Here is a 19,140-nt window from a genome sequence, read left to right on the forward strand (position 1 = left end):
CGTTGAACCAATCGTGGATTATCAGGGGGCGAGTGGCGAGATAGTGTAAAAAGGGATTGGTCATTCCCATTCCTCCCTCAAATGTGGTCCGTTGGCAAGACGTGAAAGTCAGACGTGCTTTTCAGCCCCCCCAAAGGAAGTTGGTAATCATCCCATCTAGATTGCTGAACCAGCTGTGAGGGAGATGGATTGGGAGATTTTGGAGGACATTTAAGAGGCAGGGGAGAACCATCATTTTGAAGAGGGCAACTCTCCAGAGAGGGTTGAGAGGAAGTTTTTGCCATCGACGTAAGTAGTCTTTTGTGCATCAGAGAAGTGGGCCGACATTAATGGACACGGTCAACTCGGGAGAAGAGCCACCCAGATACCAAGGTATTTAAAGGATAATCTACGTATGGGCAAGGTTGTCTGCCAGTCGAAACATTCTCTGGAGGCATGAAGGGGCACCACCGTGGACTTGATTGGTTTAAGGCGTACACCAGACGCTCGCCCAAAGGAATGGAGGATCTGTGGACATCTCGGCTCGGACCGGGCTGGATTAGCGAGGTACAGGAGAACATCATCAGCATACAAGGCGATTCAGTCCACATGAGATTCTTGCCAGCGCCAGCTTCTAGGAAGGCTACGTTCCAGGAAACGAACTGGAGAAGACAAGAGTGTAGCAGTTCAAAAGTAGGGCGCATTAGCCTAGTGAAAACATTTAGTTTCCACACAGGAGCAGGAGGCACCTGTGGTGGTATAACCCATTTGAGCCCTTCCACAAAGGCTTTAATTGCAGTTATTCTGAAAAGAGAAGTGTTGACTGTTTTGTATGACAGCTGCGACTGCAGCTAAATGAAGTCAAAATAGAGTAATATGCTAGTTGTGACTGTTGCAAATTCAAAAGGTGAAAGACAATGCCTTGGACTGTTGGATTCAGGGGGTTAATATTTCTAGGGAAACAAAGTACAAATTGTTTCTATTAGGCTACATAACTATCTAGTAGGAGGCCTGTGGGCCTCTTCCCGAATGGTTTTGCTCTCTACAGGCAGGATTAAGTATCTAAGTTCTAGGACTTCAGGTGCCAAATCGCAAGATTGAGCTGCTTGTGATAGGGATGACTGAGAAAACCTTGATTTTGAGAGAGACGTTCCAGTCTGTTGGGTAACTTCTTGTGAGGCATTATAAAGAGGTCAAGAAGTGTGGTGAACCAGGGCTGCCTGGTCCAGGTTGGGGCTACTGGAGTGAGGATCAGGTAGGTTTGCCGGAACCTCCGAACCATGAACTGACAATGTGGAAGAGGAGGAAAGGCGAGGCAAATATCCTTGACCAGTTCATCCTTAGTGCATTCCCCAAGGCTTGTGGAAACCTCGGGGCGAGGTTTTGTGCATTTTGCATTTTCGGTGGTGGCGGCGAACAGGTCTGAGAGTGGGGATCCCCCAACACCGGACGTTTGGGAGTAGGACTTGGGTGTGAAGTTCATACTTGTGGACCTGTTGATCCATCCTGCTGAGCAGGTCTGCAAAGTAATTGTCCTCGCCGGCTATGAGTTGTATGAGAATATGAATCTTGAGCTGTATCACCCACCACCAAATGCCCTGGGATAGGGCAGACAACCCAAAGGAGTGTGTGCAGCCCAGTTTCTGAAGCTGAAACTCATGCAGTTGTGTTGTCCAGCCAGATCAGAACTACTTTTGTGTTGGAGAAGTGGGAGGAAGGACCTGAGGACTAACTGTATGGTCCACAAATCTAGATAAGTGATGTGTAGATCCTGTTTCTCAGGTGTCCATATAACTTGTATGGTTATGTCGTGCAAGTGCATGCCTCACCAGTCAGGGAGGTGTCCATTGTGATGGTCACTTGATTAACTGGATCAAGAAAGGGTAGTCCCTGCAGCAAATTGCTGACATTCCACCACTACAAAGGGCGACTGCTATGGCCTCCCTATGGTTTTGGCCCCATCACAATTCCTTAGAGACTTTTTATTGCGAAACACGAGGCAGGCTGCGCATGAGTCTTCTTGATGATCTGGAGGCAAGCAGAGGTTACAGACAATATGAAGGTCTGTACTCAAGTACTTTGAATGACACTTGGGGAAAAAATGGAATGGAGTCCTTTCCATCATGAGACAATTCTCATGGGTCGAAGAAGATGTAAATGAGGCCTGCAAGATGAGTCCCCGAGCGGGGCATTGAAGAAAGTGTTCAACCTGCGGTGTAGAATGGAGTACATGGTAGGAGAATCCAAACACACAATTGCAACTCTTCCAGCAAGGATTGGAGCGGACTTGGCGATAACACCACATAGCGTTGAACTGGAGCTCAAAGGGACACCTCTGAACTAGACAGTGGAGAAAAAACTATTTAACAATGGAACCGATGCCCATGCGCATTACTAGCAATAGCCGGCGTCACAGTATCTCATGATTAAAAAGTCTTTGAAGAAAAACCACTCGCACACGTCCGAGGCCAACACTAGAAGACAGGAATATGCACAGCATGTGTATCTATTGCTACACATTACGGACATACCGTTCTGCCATCTTAAAGCATTGTTTTCTTAATTTTCAAGTCAAGATGACCACTATGTTGCATCTGTACACAGATTATTGGTTATCTATATTTCCAAGACGGTGCCACATTGCTTGTACAAGCAAGGTGAAGGCTATATTGGAGGTATATAAAATACAATCCCACAATGGATAGCTATCACTATTAGCTTTGCCATTGCTGGCAGAATGTTACAAGCAGTGGAAAGGCAAAGTTAGAAAATAACAAATATTGTCAAACCAAGAACAATTGTTTTATTTGCTTTGTAGTAAATTAAGGTTTCCATTATAAATGCAGGAGTATGAGTAAAAGAAAGTAAAGAAAAAAATCGGAATGGGATAAGTTACTCATGTACGACAGGGAAGAATTAGAGAACATTTTGGAAAATGACAATGTGCTTTTGAATTTGTTCTTATAGAAGCATTTGAATAACTTCTCTATTTAAATGATTTCTCTATAGGGCAGGATGCTATCAGTGGTTAGATACCATATTTAAGCTGGCCTGCTTTGTACAAGCTCCCATGTGCCTGGACAATATACCTGGGGGCCTAACATACATAGACAAGTTACATAGCTGCCTAGTAACCCTAAGTAATGTGAGATTAATTTAGACATTGTGTGGACTTTTAACAAACAAACTTTTACACACCTGTATTTTTAAGTTTGTACTTGTAAAGAACACAGCTTAAAGTCGCAGAATGCAAAGCTATGTTCACAAAATGAACCAAGAAATAGATCAAAAAGTAGCCCTTTGGCAACTCCGCACAATGCACAAGGATGGATGGATGGCAAAACACAGACATTTCGTCTTTACGAAGTTGACCATGTTACTTTTTTTGTTTTCCTGCTTTCATATGTTCTCTGCTCATTAGCTGCTTTCCATTCAGTCATAGGATTTTTCAAAGACCCATGAAATTGGTAATTTATGTATTTCATGGTCTTGCTTCTAGAGCAATTAATTTTGGCATTTTGAAGCAAAAGGGATAGAAAAAAGCCACCATTCTTTCGAGTATTTTCACTACCAAACTTGTCCATCAGCCTTTGTCTCAGCCTCTGTTTACCTATCCGTAAAGGCAACAGATCCCATGCAATAAATCTTTAAAACAGGATAGAAATGCAAGACACTGAGGTGCTCTGAAATCGAGGACCTGCTGCAGCCTGAACGCATTATAATCATCAGACGCATTATACAGATAAATGTCTGCCATGAAATAATTACTTTACAAAATGTAATCTTTACCAGCCCCACCAACAAAAAGAACAAGAATCATATTATTGTAAAGAAAAGGCTAAACTTCAATACTTATGCGTGACAATTGTCTTTCTGTCTTGATTATTTACCAACGGAAAAGCTGCAATTGCACAAAGTGCACCCAAGTGTCTTATTTCCTTTATCTCTCAAAGGATTTGGCAAGAATGAATATTGCAATTTGAAAAACACTAGCTAATAAGGATGTAAGTCAAGAGACACAAAAATAAAATTAAAACTCACAGAAACCTGTCTGAAAGGATAAAAAACATGTGATCTGCTTCTAAAGAACCGCTCGCGACTCTCCTAAAAACTGAAATTATGAATTTAACATTTGCATTCGATCCTGGGTATTTTCAGTTTTCAAAGCTGGGAGTACTCGCAGAACCAATATGTCCCCTGGTGTACACAACCTTAAAAATGTCCAACAAGGCATTACAATATTCCTCCCTGACAAAGGAAACATGTTAAGAACATAATTCTACAGAAGATCCCATGCTGGAAAAATGTAATTATTATTCCCCACATGTCTCACCTTTTTAAAATGTGTTGCAGACTGCACCTTGCGGACTGGCTGCATGAGAGCATCCCGTACAATTATACTAATATCAGCACCAGAATAGCCATCCGTCTTTCTTGCCAGCTCCCGAATGTCAACTTCATTTAGGCAGTGTGGCGTGTTTCCTAAGTGCAGTCGAAACACCTGAGCTCTGGCGGCTTCCTCGGGCAGTGGGATGTAAATTCTTTTTTCAAACCTATTAGGATGGCATGTATTAGAAAAGTTAAACATCTATATAGCAAACTGGATACGCATGTTTCCGTCCCACTCCCCCACCCACTGCTACCAACTCTATGCAATGCCTTGCAGTTTGTGACAGGATTGGAATTCCTGCCACACTAGTTTAGAAAATGGTGGACACACATTGTGTGCACCCTCTTGAACATACCCAGCCCAGATCTGGCCTTAGTCTGTGCTTCTCACCCCACACTTTCAAATACTGATAGCTGGCTGAAAACCCATACTGGGAGTAGTGTATTTCAGTTGGCGACTAAGTACCCTTAACAAAAGACAGTATATATGACGGAGTGCTAGTTACTCAGAATTAGCAGTTTATCCCCCCTCTTGTGGCCAGAGCTCTCCCACTTCCAAATCTTGTAAACAAGCCAGCCTGCAAACGATGGTAGAAACTAAATGATGTTCATCCTTGGAGTTACTGAGGTTTTTAAAACATCCCTGAAAGAAAGCCTTGCATTCAAGTTGTATTACGGTTCAAATCATGTAGTAGACTAAGGGTGTCATTTACCTCATTTGTGGGACAGGGAAGTCTCGGCCTCCTGAGGCCATATTAAGATATGTCCACTGCGTTGGAAGAGGACTTTCACCAAAACTGCAGTAAACACCGAGGAGCACTTTCAGCAAAAATGCCTGCCCGGTGGGCCACCATATCACATTAGTCAATTTGGCAATGTTTTTGTATTTTAGACACAAACCTCCATGGAGTGAGGGTGGGGGTGACACTTGTTTTTAAAAAAACACAAAAGTACAATGTCCTTGATGCACAGGTAGTTTTTCTTTTTGCCCCGGTTGGCCTCAAGTACCATATCATGCGTGACAGTCCCAGGAAAAAATATGAACCTCAGAAGGCCTAAATGGCAAGTTCTTCTGCTATTCCTTAGCCTGCAGCTCTTTGGTGGATAGGCTAACAACCGAAGCGTTCCGACGGTGCAGCGAGTGAATGCTTTGCTGTCGGAAACAGAGTGGTTTCCTGACTCAAAATGAGGCATGGGATCATGGGTTCAGAGGTAGAGGGAAAACGCGGATTTACTGGAATTCTCCATTTCTGCCACATCCTAAATGACCCATATGATTTTAAACCCTTCACATGTGTGATTTTCCAACTATATAACTCTACAACAGACTAAAGGACAATACTGATTACCATTCTATGAATTACACCACTTGTCATTCAATTCCAGTTAATGAACGTCTGGACACTGAAGACCTGCAAAAAGTATGAAGTGTAAAGTACGTTTCTATTATAAAAGAGGACATCTAAAGTGAGGGAGGTTAATAGTGCAAAGCTATACTGAAAGCCTCATCCAAAAAGAGTAGGGAATAAACACACTCGTCATCTTCAACCTGAAGGAGTAATGCCTAAATCTGGAAGAGTGGAACCTGTTTTGAGCTCACCTCCTCCTAATGGCAGAGTCCAGTACCCAAGGGATATTTGTGGCTCCAAGAACGAGAATTCCATCATTGTTATTGCCAACACCTGTATGTGAAGAACAACAAAAAAGGATCAGAATAGGTAGACTGTTATCATATGAAAGGCAACGTCTGTGTAGCCCAGCCAAAAAGTAACATGCAACCTTTACCACAGCACATGACTGGGCCACAGTTTACCATGAACCAGTGTTTCCCGAATTTTTGTTGTGTCACTAAAAGTCCAGGCAATTAATAAAGAGGGCTTTAAATTCTGTGTATACTTTTTAACAAGGAGACTGGTGTTTGCAAACTCCTCTCATTTTGTAGTCAGAGAAAAAAAAATAAGGTGAATTATGGGACAATCTTGCTGGGGTGAATGAAGTGTAAAAGGAAAGCCAGAGGATGTCATTTGTTTCTAACACACAACAAAATGTAAATACCTGCAAATGAACGGTACTCATTCAGAAGTTAGGAAAGCAAAATTAAGCACATTTTGATTTGTAATTCCAAAGTGCGATTGTAGGAAGCTGGCTCTTTATATAATACTAGCAGCCCGTCCCGACGTTGTCCGGGTATGAATTGCTGCCGGCCAGTAGTATATTGTTTTGTAGAATTTCGTTTTGATAGCATTTCTTATCTGTGACAGGCATGTGAAACGCTCCGATTCACAGTGCACTGCTGATGCACTTAAGAGTGCGCGTTCAGTAGTGTGTGAACTCGAGTTTCCCTACTTTATTTTTCCTTGCAATATTATATAGCGCGAACTCGACAACATGGCATGTGCACAATTTACATTACAGAAGAACACATTCATTTGTGGTAGGCACGGGGAGACAACGCAATTTGCCTGGAATCACAGGATGTTGAGCTGATGCCGAGATTCGAACGTAGCTCCCCAGCTCTAAAGTTCGCAATTCTAGAACTTGTGGCGGGAGGTTGTCTAAAAGTGTATGTCGGTGCTGGCCATCAATGAGAGAGACCTATGCATTTTTCAAATGGGTGGTGAAAAAATATGAGTATGTTGCTGGAGATGTGGGCCGCATTGCCACCAATGTACTTACCGGGGGAGGGTAAACACCCATTATTTCGCAACTTTCTTTCCGCATACCATCACTCCGCATACTTTCATTACGAAAGTACCATGACTCCGCAATGCCATTATAACGCATGGCATTACATTTGATATGCTTTTACCACACATACATTTACAATGAAATTCGTTGTAAATGCATGAATGGTAAAAGCATGTTTTTTTTTAATGTTTGGTTAAGGTAAGTATGGGTATAGGGTTTTATGTTTTGGGGTACTAAGGTATATGTTTTGGGGTGTTTGGGTATTTTAAGGGTTCAGATATAGTTATGGGGTACAGGGGTAGTTTTAGGGTTTAGGGATAGGTATGGGTTTTGGGGTTCAGGGGTATTTTTAGTGTTCAGGGCTAGGTTTGGGTTTTGGGGTACAGGGGTATTTTTAGGGTGCAGGGCTAAGTTTGGGGTACAGGGGTATTTTTAGGGTTTAGGGATAGGTTTGGGTTTTGGGATACAGGGGTATTTTTAGGGTTCAGGGGTAGGTTTGGGTTTGAGGTACAGGGGTATTTATAGGTTTCAGGGCTAGGTTTGGGTTTTGGGGTACAGGGGTATTTTTTGGGTTCAGGGCTAGGTTTGGGTTTTGAGGTACAGGGGTATTATAGGGTTCAGGGATAGGTTTGGGTTTTGAGATACAGGGGTATTTTTAGGGTTTAGGGATAGGTTTGGGTTTTGGGGTACAGGGTATATTTATAGGGTTAAGATGGGTTAGTTTTTAGGGTGTAAAGGGTAATAAAATAAAATAATAAATAAAAATAATATAAATAATGAAATTTAACAGAATAAATGTTTTAATTAAATTTAAAAAAATGTGTGTATATAAATATATATATATATATATATATATATATATATATATATATATATATATATATATATAAATACACATATATACAAACATATATTTGATGTTTTAATAATGTACTTTTACAATGTATATGACTTTACCACACAAGCATTTGCGTTATAATGGCATGCGTGATAAAGTCATATGCGTTGTAAAAGTTTTAGAAATTATGTCTTTGCGGAGGAATAGTTCCGCGTTATAAAAATTGCAGAGTGATGGTATGCGGGATGTTGTTTTGCGGAATATCATCACATATTCCCGGGGGAGGGATAGTCCCTTTCTTGCTATTTCCGTGGAGGCGGGCCGTGTGTGCGGATGTGCGTGGCGCGAGGCCTGTGCGTAACAGAAGTGGAAAATTTCCAGTGTGCGCTTCAGGCGTCACCGGAAGTTAAGGCAAGTTTACATTTCCTGCACAATGGCCCCTGTTTGCGCTCCTTCCGGCCCTTGGGAATAGCGCCATGCCTGACCACCATACAGTAAGGCAGGTGCACGTCACTGGGAGCGCGGGGCAAGCACACCCGGAGCCAGAATGTACAGAACCTGGGAAGAAAAAACCATGAAATATTAGGCACAACGCTCGCTTTTTTTTCCGTAATCACGCGCCCCGCACTCGCCCACGCCCCCTTGCACACGCCCACAGCACACGTATGAGACATGGCAAGAAGGGCGGAAAGTAGCACACACCCCCAGCGTTTGTCACGCCCCCAGCACAACGCAGACACGCCCACAAGGGACTACATTGCTGGCACGGTTCTTTTACCTTTTAAATGTATATGGTGGGCGTCTGCAAGCCTATGTCCTTCTGCTGCAACTGCCCTTTCCAACGCTGTATTGGGTGTTGTGATTGGTGCTGTGGTTCCTGAGATTACCCGCCTCAAAGGTTTGGGCTCTCTCTTTATTATATTAGTATAGAAGAAGATACCAAAAAGAGGTATATTGTGTAAAGAGTCCAGGTATTCCTTACTAGCGGACAGGGCTTGCTATAACACTATTAAGGTGCTCTTTTTCTGCTAGTGTGGCCGAGCAGCCTTAGGCTTATCAAGGAAGAGTGTTAGACATGGTTATATACCCACAGTCAATAATCGATACACACACACACTCAATAAGGAGATCCACAACAAGTTAGAAAAATAGCATGTATTTTTATATCATTTTTAGCACCAAGAACTTCATTATTGGGTAAGTACTTTTTAAAATAGCAGTTCTGAAGAAAACAGGTAAGTATATTTGTATAGTGTCTAATGTTGTAATGTTATCCTATGGGGAAAAAACATATACTGCAGACAGGTACTTGTCATGTCATGTCAAAAGGTTTTATATAGCGCATCTTATCACCGCAAGGTCTCAAGGCGCTTGCAGCATAAAAACCAGATGGAAAAAGAGAGGCAATATCCAAAAAAGAGGGCTGTTAGCAGCTAAACAACAGAGGAACAGTTACTTTGGAAAGAGCCAGGTTTTCAGGGCTTTGCGAAATTGTTTATGCTCAGCGATGGACAGAAGATGGGAGGGCAGTTTGTTCCAGAGAGAGGGAGCCAGGTAGGAAAAGGAGTGCTGACCTTACCTGGAGGTACGTGCGCGGGGTTGTGTCAGTAGAGACTTATTACTGGACCTTAGAGCCCTCTTAGGGGCATGCCAGTTAAGTTTTTTCTGAAGATATTGAGGCCCTTTGTTATACAGAGAGTTGTGAGTTAACACAGGATCTTAAAATGGCTTCTCTGACGAATGGGAAGCCAATGCAGCTTTTTCAGACACGGCGATGACGCAGTTCTAGGGAACAAATCCAAAACTAGTCTGGCCGCCGCGTTCTGCAGGGTTTGCAGCTTTACCAGTAGATCCTCGTTTAGGCCAAAGTACATGGCCTTACCATAATCAAGATGGCTAACGATGAGGCCCTGGACCAGAGGTTTTCTGGCTTCAATGGGAAGCCATCTAAATATCTTCCTGAGACTGCGCATTATACCATAACAGGTACCTGTCACTTTGGCAACGTGATTTTTCATTGACAAGGTGCTGTCAATTATAATACCCAAGTTGCGAACCACAGATTTGGAAGAAGGACATACTCCCAATTCCGTGGGCCACCAATCTTGCGTCCAGTGCCTTTCTGCCCTACCAAACAAGATAATTTCTGTCTTGCCCGCATTCAGTTGGAGTTTGTTGTTCCTCATCCAGCTGCTGATCTCAACCATACAGTTCTTAAAGCGTGTGCAAGTGCCGACGGGATCCACGCCGCATGTGATCAGCAGCTGGGTATCTTCGGCATACGACACAGTCTCAAAACCATAGGAATTAATGATTTTGGCCAAGGGAGTCAGATACAGGTTGAAGAGCAGCGGGCTCAGGATCGACCCTTGAGGCACCCCCACTGTTACAGGGTGACTGATGGAGACCAAGGTGTCGACTCAAACGGCGGTGAGGCGGCCGGTGAGATAATCTTCAATCCAACCCAGTGCCCCTCCTCTGACACCTATCTCCCACAGATGATGTTTCAAAATACAGTGGGAGAGAGTGTCGAATGGAGCGGAGAGGTCCAGGAGGATGAGAATGGCTGATTCGCCCCTATCTACCTCGAGTCTGATGTTGTCTACAATCTCAACAACAGCCGTCTCTGTACTGTGGGCGGCCCGGAAGCCGGATTGGGAAGGGTGGAGGACTCCGCATGCTTCTACATAGGCCGTCAGCCGGGTATTTACAAGATGTTCCAGCACTTAGCAGCGACTTACAGGACTAATCTTCTGAAGTTAAGGTAAGTACAGGGCAAGGTCAAATAGAGCACCAACAGGTCCCCTCAGGAGGCTCTGGGGCGTCCAGGTGCAGAGGTGCATTTCGACATCGGGTGTCCAGTTGGTTTCAATGGGAAACAGTCCTAGGACAAAGAAGCTGCACGTAGAGACTGGGGAGCTAGTACAGCTGAACCAACTCAGCCATGTAGGAACACCTTCAGTCCACTCCTCCTAGGGCTGGGGGGTTCAGGTGCAGTGGTGTCTTGAGCCGTCAGATTTTCACTGCAGGAGACACTCGCGGTAGAGAGGGCCTGCGGGCAGTGACTGGGAGTCCAGTCCAGGCAATCCCAAGGTGGGGTTCGACTTTGGAGGGTCGCAGAACCTAGCTGCCACCATTGGCCCACTTTGACTCAGGCTTGGGGGCATAGGTGCAGTGGTGCTTTCGGGTTTTTGGCAATCCGGAGTCCTCCCGGTTCTTCTTGGTCCGCACCACTCCACACCAAAGGCGGCAGAGGTCTGTGAAGCTTCCTGCCTAAATATGTGGATTACTGAGGCATCCTGATTGGAGGAAGTGAAAACACCTCCGGCCAGAGCCGGCATAGCTTCTGTCCTCAGAGAGCGTAGGCTCTCACCTACAGGGGTCATAAACCTGTCTGTGGTGGCAGGCTGGTTTACACCAGTCAGGTACTGCACTAGAGGCTGGTAGGTTTTCAGGAGGCACCTCTAAGGTGCCCCCTGGAAGCATGTATTTATAAATTTGCCACTGGAATCAGTGTGGGTATTAATACAAGGTGTTTGATACCAAACACTATAGACTTCAGTGAACCCATCATGTAGCTGGGGAACTTGATTTTTCCAGTGTCCAGCACTGTACTTAATGGCTTCCCTGTTCACTTGTGACATCTAAGAATTGGCTTAGACATCACAGGGAAATATCTGCACATGCAGATATATTCACACAAGTTGTAAAGCGCACCCTGCCCTAGGGCTGTAAGCCCTGCTGTAGAGGTGACTTACCTATACTGCACGAAGTGTCTGTAGGCATGGCACACAGGGATGTGTGTCATGTCGTGTTTCCACTTTTATCTGCACCAAGACATGCAACATACCTTGGCAGTCTGCATGAATTAGGTGTGGGGTCCCTTAGGGTGGCACGTACAAGCTGCAGCCCTTAGGGTCCCTCTTTAGTACTCATGCCCTGGGTACCCCTGGTCCCATTTACTAGGGATTTACAGTGTGTTTGTCAAAACTGCATTAAATACCAGGCAAAACATGAGGGGCGACTATTTAAACAAGCAATTGAAATACAATCAGTTTTGCATTTGTTTGATTTAGAGCTATTGGCATTGTAAATAGCAATGTCTTTTACCTATGTGTTATGGAGTGTTTGTATGTGGTGTGTAGTGAAATTATGTGGGTTGGATCGGGATTAGTTAGCTGTGTAATTGTGCAGTGTAGAATTATGTGGTTGGAGTGGATTTGTTCTATGAAATTATGTTGCATGGTGTGTTGTGGAATTATGTGGATAGGAATTATGTAGTATTGGGTGTACTTGAATTATGTGGAGTGGGATTGTGTGTTATGGAGTGTAATTATGTGGAATGGTATTTTGTGGAGTGGTATGTATTGGAGTTTAATTATGTGGTGACCTGTTTTGTGACACGATGAGTAATTGTGTGGTGTGGTTTGGTGTTGAATCATGTAGTGGGGTTTGGAAATGTGGGGAGTTTAATTTTGTGGCTTGGAGCAGTGTTGCTAGCTTTGCGTTTGAGTGCTATTGTCATTGTTAATGTGTTTTAGCCATGAGTCATGAAGTGGACTGGATGAATGTGGTGTGGATTGGAATTATGTGGGTTGGATTGGAATTGTTTGCTGTGTAATAGCGCGATTGGGAATTGTGGGGTGTTGAGTGGAGTTTTGTGTAGTGGAAATATGTAGATAGATATTTGTGACATTGAGTGTATTAGAATTATGTGGAGTGGAATTGTTTGTCGTAGAGTGGCATGTAGTGGAGTGGAATTTTGTGGTGTTAAATTTTGTACCATAATGTGGAATTGTGCGTTGTGAATTGGATATATGTCGTGTCTAGTGGAATTGTATTGTGTAGTTGAATTGTGTGGTTTGGTGTGGAATTATCTGGTGTAGAATAGAATTGTGTGGAGTTAAATTGTGTGGCATGGAACTGAGTGAAATTATGTAGAGTAAAATTATGTGATATGGTGTGGAGTGTACGTGGATTATGATGTGCCAGAGTATATTTATGTGGAGTGTATGTATGTGGTATTGAGTGGAGTTGAATTGTGTTGTTGAGTGGTGTTATGTGGAGTGTAAATATGTTGCATAGTGTTATACCGTGGTCTGGTTGAATCATGGTTGTAGTATTACGCTGCTGGCAACCAAGTCAATACCTATAATAAACTGATCAAGAATGCTGATTGCGGTACTGGTCGCCATCCAGAGTTAAAAGACAGTTATAAGAACATACAGCAAATTATGAAAAGAACAAATGGCAAAATAAAGACTAGAGCATTGATATTCTGTGTGAAAGTGCATCAAATCTCAGCACATGATTTATCACTCAAAAATCACCTTTAAATATATTTTGGAAATGCAACCATTTTCCTCCAAACATCAGCTTACAAGCTCTGAAAATATACACATTTTCATTTATGGATAATTAATTTTGCCTTACATATGTTAAGTTAAACAAACAGTTCCAATTTGCATTCACTTTAATTCACCATCATTATAATTAAAGCAATACTACTTAACCATACAATTAATCCTTAAAAATCATCATCTCACTAAAAAGGCTTTGCACCTCCCTTAAGTCTTGTAAGCCTTCAAAATGCGTTCTGAATAAAGGGCCCGCAAAGCATTATGGGGCGAGTTTCCGTAGAGCAGTGAATATTATAGTTAAGGGTGGGCGTAGTTCGTGAAGTAGCGCTACGCGAAGCTACGCGAAGCTACGCGAAGTGCACTTCGCACTACGCGAACTTCACTTTGCACTACGCGAGCTGCGTAGTAGCATGTTCGCACTGTGCAAGATGCGTTTTCAATGATTGCACAGTGCGGACAAGCACCCGGCACTGTGCAATCATTGAAAACGGCATCTTGCACAGTGCGAGCTGTAGTTTTCTGCTGCTCGAGTAGATTATTACTCGAGCGGCAGCTTTCTCAACGCGAACTGGTAGTTTCTCATTGAGAGCGGTCGCGAGCATGCGCAACCACTCACAATGAGAAACCTTACCTCCCCGCGTTGAGAATCTCGCCGGGATGTCATTTTGCTTGCTCGCGGTCACGAACATGACGTTCAGGACCGCGAACAAGCAAAAAATTAGCGCTGCACTACGCTACGCTGCACTACGCATGTTAGCACTGTGCTACGTGCAGCTCGCGTAGTGCGAAGTTGCGCAAACTTCGCAAACTCCGCGAGCGTAGCGTAGTGCTTCGCCCAAGGTTAATTATAGTATCAGCAGTGGCGTAGCTGGGGGAGGGGGGGTACGCCCCAGGCGGCATCATTTTTGAGGCGGACTGAGGCACTGTCTGACGGGGGCCCGTTGCGGCCGCCTTTAGAAGTTCTGACATGACCTGCTTCGGTAACTGCAGGCTGCATGCACAGTGCACACAAACGCAGGACTTACTTTCGGAACGTAGCAGTGACGCGTTACGCGCTCACTGCTACGCTCTCGTCATGTCGAGGACGAGGACTTTAGAAACCTACCTACATTGTGTTAGGTTTAGAATGAGTGCATCACCATGAAATATTGATGCTTAGTTTTATATTTATTTACAAAGAGCTGCCAGCAAGCCTGCAGTGTGTCAAGTTGTTAACACACGCTCATTGCTATCTGCCACTGTCTGAGAGTGAGGAGCCAGCGCGCCGCCCATCATTGATTAGTTTACACAGAATATGTGACAGTGACAGTACAGCCAGGAATGTATGTGTTCCAGCACAGCAATGGGTATATTACCGCTCAGGTGCGGACACTACCACACGCCACCCACGCAATGCATTACAGCACACACTCTTTGCTGTCTGCCGCTTCAGAGTGTTTTTTATTTACTATGTTGCAGCCAGCGCGACAGAAGGAAAGACCCGACGGTCCCCCTGCCTGGGGCCCGCAGGGTATGGTATTATATGTATGAGCAGTGCCTTACTCCACAGGTTGTGTGTGTGTGTAGCATGCTCTGCATTTTGAGGCGCCTGCCCTGACCAGTGTGCACTGCATTCGCATGGTTAAGCCCCAGGATGTGTGCACTGCATTCTTCCCAGGCATTGAGCAAACTTTGTCAATGAGCAAGCTACAAGCACTGCATCCACCACGTAGTGTGCAATTGTGCTCCATGCCTAGGCAGCGTGCTAGTTGTGTGCACCGCATTCCCCTTTTGTGTGCACGGAGAAGGCAATATGCTGCTTTTCTGGGTTTGTATCAAGGTAGCTAGCTGTGCCCTTCCCTTTCTTTGCCTTGTTTATGTGCATGGAGCAGGCTCTTTGCCTCTTTCCCGGCTTTATGAAGTGAGGAGGCTGTCCCAACTGCTTGCATGGTTTTTGTGCGTCCCACACACGGAAGGAGGACTTACCCAGTCTCATTCGACTCCACGTGGCGAGCCTCTCTCTGGTCCAACGGGGTGCTCCTGCTTTTTTCCACCGCTCAAGTTTTTTTCCTTTTCCTTATCTAGCTCAGCGCTGTATTTCTCTCATCCCTCTTGTTTCCCACCGCGGCCTTATTTGTCTTAGTTACTGTACTTGGAGCACAGCACTCTCTTCTTCTTCCTTTCTGTGTGTGGCCTCCTATGGCCTCCTATGTTCCCTCACTCCTGTCTTTACACAGAGTGTAGTCCAGAACTGATGTCTCCTCTCTCTTCTGTTTTGGCACCTTTGGCTTTACTGCTGTCGTCGCAGTCTTTGCACCCTGTTGTAACTGAGCTGTACCCCTTTTGCTCTACAAGGACACCCCTCTCTTCACCCTGCTCTTCCAGCCTCCTTGTTCTCTGATGTTTCAGTTCTCCGCTCCTACTTTGAAATTTGTTTATGCCCAGGCCCTTGATGGAGAGTTCATCCGTGATTCCTCTGCACCTTGATATTACAGATCTCCCTCCACTCCTTTCTTGGCACCTGTCCCTGCTCTGCACCTTGATATTGCAATCTCCGTCCACTCCTTTCTTGGCACCTGTCCCTGCTCTGCACCCTGATATCACAGCACAGCTCCTCTCTTGCCCTACGTACCTCACCCCTTTAAATACCATTCTGCTTCTCTGACACCCATAGACGTGTGAAGAAAGAGTTCAAAGAATTTCATAACAAGGACAATCTCTGCTCCTGCACCTGTCACAAGGAACTAACCACCCAGGCAGTGCCCCTGTGGTGCATTCCGTCAGTGCTGGAAACACGAGCTGTGTCCCTGGTTGTAGCATGCCCCCCGATACTGCACTCTATTTGCATGTTTTCTTCAGCCGTTTTTTATTTATTTTAATTATTATTAAAGACAGTAGATGTACATAGATGTGTCTCTCGAACATCTTTCAAGTGCTCACCGTCCTTTTTCCCCAGCACCCTCCCCCCCTTCAAGGGGCGGCAATCTGAGGGATATCCCCCGGCGCCACAAGCTCTAGCTACGCCCCTGAGTATCGGCTACCCCACTGAGCCAGGGAGAACCCAGTAAAGTTTTCCTTGCCTTTTATTTTTTTTTCTGCGGCCTTGCAGCATGTTTACCTTTTTAAATGGACCCACAAAAAAAAGCATTTGTTTGTCAAGTTGACAAAGAAATGCTTTTTTTGTAAAAGCGCCCCATGACGCGCTTTCGCTTTAATGTCGGCCGCGCTCTTTCTTTACACTGAGCCGCATCTAGGATGGAAATGGAGGTGGTGGGGGACATAGCGGCTACGAGGTAAATGACCACGGGCTGCCGATGAGGAGAACGCTAGTCGGCGTGTGATCCCCTGCCCCCGATACACATGAATGTGAAGAAAGCGTAGCTGCTGTAGTTGTAGACCTTGATGTAGCCTTAGTGGGGTTCCGCAGGTGCGATTACAACCGATCCTTGTCCTTTGGCGAGGAGAGTGATCGCAGCATGGGAGAAGCTGCGGTGCAGCTAAGACGCAGCCGGGCAGAGCGAGCTTGTACCTACGGTGGTAGAGTCAGCACAAGCGCATTCTGGCTGGAGGAAGGAGAGGGTTGTGTGCACACCGCTTCAGACGGCAGTAACCGTACCGCTGGGTCCCAGCGTGTGCGTGAGGGGAGGGGAGGCGACAGAGACCAACGGGTGCACCGGCCCACACCTATGGAGAAGAACTCATGGGCCCCAGAGAAGGTAGACAGCTCCACTCAAAAGATTTCCAGGTATACCCTGCGCACATGGGCAATTGGAAAGTCCATAGAGGTGAGTTCTGGCTAGAGTTACCCATAGTCACTGTGGCTCCAAGCGACAAGAGCACTTGTACGGTGGGAGAGGGGGCAGGCCCCGCCCTAACAAAGCTGGGGAGAACTGGGAATCCCACAAAGCAATCTGGGAAGAGTCTGCGTGAAAGGGGAAAAAGAATCTCACTCCCCTAGGTAAAGGTCACCCCCTCCCTCAAAACGTTTTACAAACTATTAACTCAACCAGCAATACAGAAGGAGGAGGGTGGGAAAGAAGTAAGTGCATCCCAGAGGGGGACTGGAATGGAAAGAGTAAATCCCAAGTCGGTAGCTGACAAAGACGTCCCGTTTGTGGGCAGCAAGAGTGTAGAAGCAGGCAGTGGGCCTGGAGCCAATATCAGCAGTACCTTTCAGATATCAACTCAGAATACCTTTAGTGTGTTGGCAGTAGGAGATGAGGCAATTTCTACAGGGAAACAACATCAAGATCCTCAACAGGTAGCTGAGAAAAGGGGTGGGAACGACGGACACTCGGAAGCCCCTCTGGCCTCCATCCTTCTAGATCTGAAAGAGGAAATAAAAAACAGGTTCAGGGTATCGGAGGCTAATCAAGCTGACATACAAGCTTCATGTGCTGCATTAGTGCAAAATTTGGAAGAAGTAGCTGTTCGGACCGGCGCACTGGAGGAAGAGGCAGGCTTGATGAAGAAAGACAATCAAAAATGCTGCCTGGCTGCGTGCAAACTCCAAAGAAAACCTAGTATTCAAGGAGGACTTGGAAAGGATCGAGAACCATTCAAGAAGGAATAACTTGATGTTTTTGAATATCCCGGAAGCCGAAGAGGGGACTAACATCAAAGCAGTTATAATGAAGCTGTTAAAGGATTCTGCTCTGAAAGAGTGGACATGCATTAATTTGGAACGAGATACAACATGTGCACCGGGACCCCTTTAAAAAACATCCAAAGACCGAAGGCGAGAAAGTTTCTTGTGAATTTTATTCATATTCTGTTAAGGAGTTTATATTAACTGCAACCCTGAGGAATGGCCCATATATAGCCGAAAACTACTCCTTCATTAGGTTGGATGTTCGCTGCGCAACCGACCAGAAGCAGTGGGAGCTGGGCAAAAGAAGGGAGGAGTTGAATAGGCTTGGGGCGAAGGCCCAATTGAAATTTCCTGCGATGCTCAGTGATATGTGGAACAACCAAATGCACAACTATCGGACAGTGGAGGAAGCGGACGCTTTGATCGAGACTATGAAAAAGGGCAGAGCATCATGAAGAGATATCCCTTAATGGAATAGCAAACACAGTGTGAGGGATGGGGGGTTCACTGCATTAAGTATACTGAAAGTACTTCTCTTTCACCGGGTAGCAACACAGGCACCAGGCCTGATAGTCAAGGGAGGGTGAGGGGTGAAGAGGGAAGGGCTAGGGGGGGTCTAGGACACTGGGTGGAGAGCAGTGGCAAAAAACAAAAAAAATAAGTCCTCAATATCACCTAGGTACATTATTGCAACTGACCAATTCAGGTTATTAGATGATATGAAGGTCTCTGAATTTTTTTATGATGGCAGGGGGGAATAGAGCACTTCACATCCTAACATGGAATGTAAATGGTCTTAGAGATTGGAGACGAGACACCTGGAGGACAGTAAAGTCCATGTCGTTATACTACAAGAAATAAACCTAACTGCGAGCAAAATTAGAGGCCTCTACACTAAATTTAGAAGGGTTGAAAGTTATGCAGCCTCGGATCAACTAGAATATTGTAAGGGAGTCACGATCCTGATCAAGAAGGGAGTGGGGGTCGAACTGGTTTCTTCCAAAACTGATGATTCAGGGAGGTGGGTCCTAGTAACTCTTAAATGCTCTGGCATGGATTTTGTTTGTGCCGGCTTTTATGGTCCAAATGTAGACGACCCCCAGCACATAGTGAATTTGGAGTGGAACCTAGTCAGGGTTACTACCCCTATAATTATTGGGGGCGACTTTAATACCCTTTTGGGCCCAAATCTGGAAAGGTCCACTAGTAGGAGTGGAGCCCAAGCCCCGAGGACAAGGCATGCTCTCAAGCACATGTTGCACGATATGGACTTAGTAGATGTATGAAGGTATCTAAAGGAGCAAAAGCGTGGTTAC

The 19,140-nt window shown here is 45.1% G+C and overlaps 1 protein-coding gene across 1 annotated transcript in view; it reads right to left on the reverse strand.

The window, feature by feature from the left end:
- The window catches only part of VPS4A (vacuolar protein sorting 4 homolog A), a 194,372-nt gene that overhangs the window by 52,451 nt on the left and 122,781 nt on the right, over positions 1–19,140 (reverse strand). Inside the window, exons 8-9 of the mRNA XM_086945767.1 lie at positions 5,969–6,050; positions 4,313–4,532 (exon numbers count right to left, since the gene is read on the reverse strand). Of these exons, the coding sequence (XP_086801893.1) occupies positions 4,313–4,532; positions 5,969–6,050 (302 nt within the window). The remainder of the gene's footprint in view (positions 1–4,312; positions 4,533–5,968; positions 6,051–19,140) is intronic.

This window comes from Lissotriton vulgaris, chromosome 12 (assembly GCF_964263255.1).
Source record: "Lissotriton vulgaris chromosome 12, aLisVul1.2, whole genome shotgun sequence".
NCBI lineage: Eukaryota > Metazoa > Chordata > Amphibia > Caudata > Salamandridae > Lissotriton > Lissotriton vulgaris.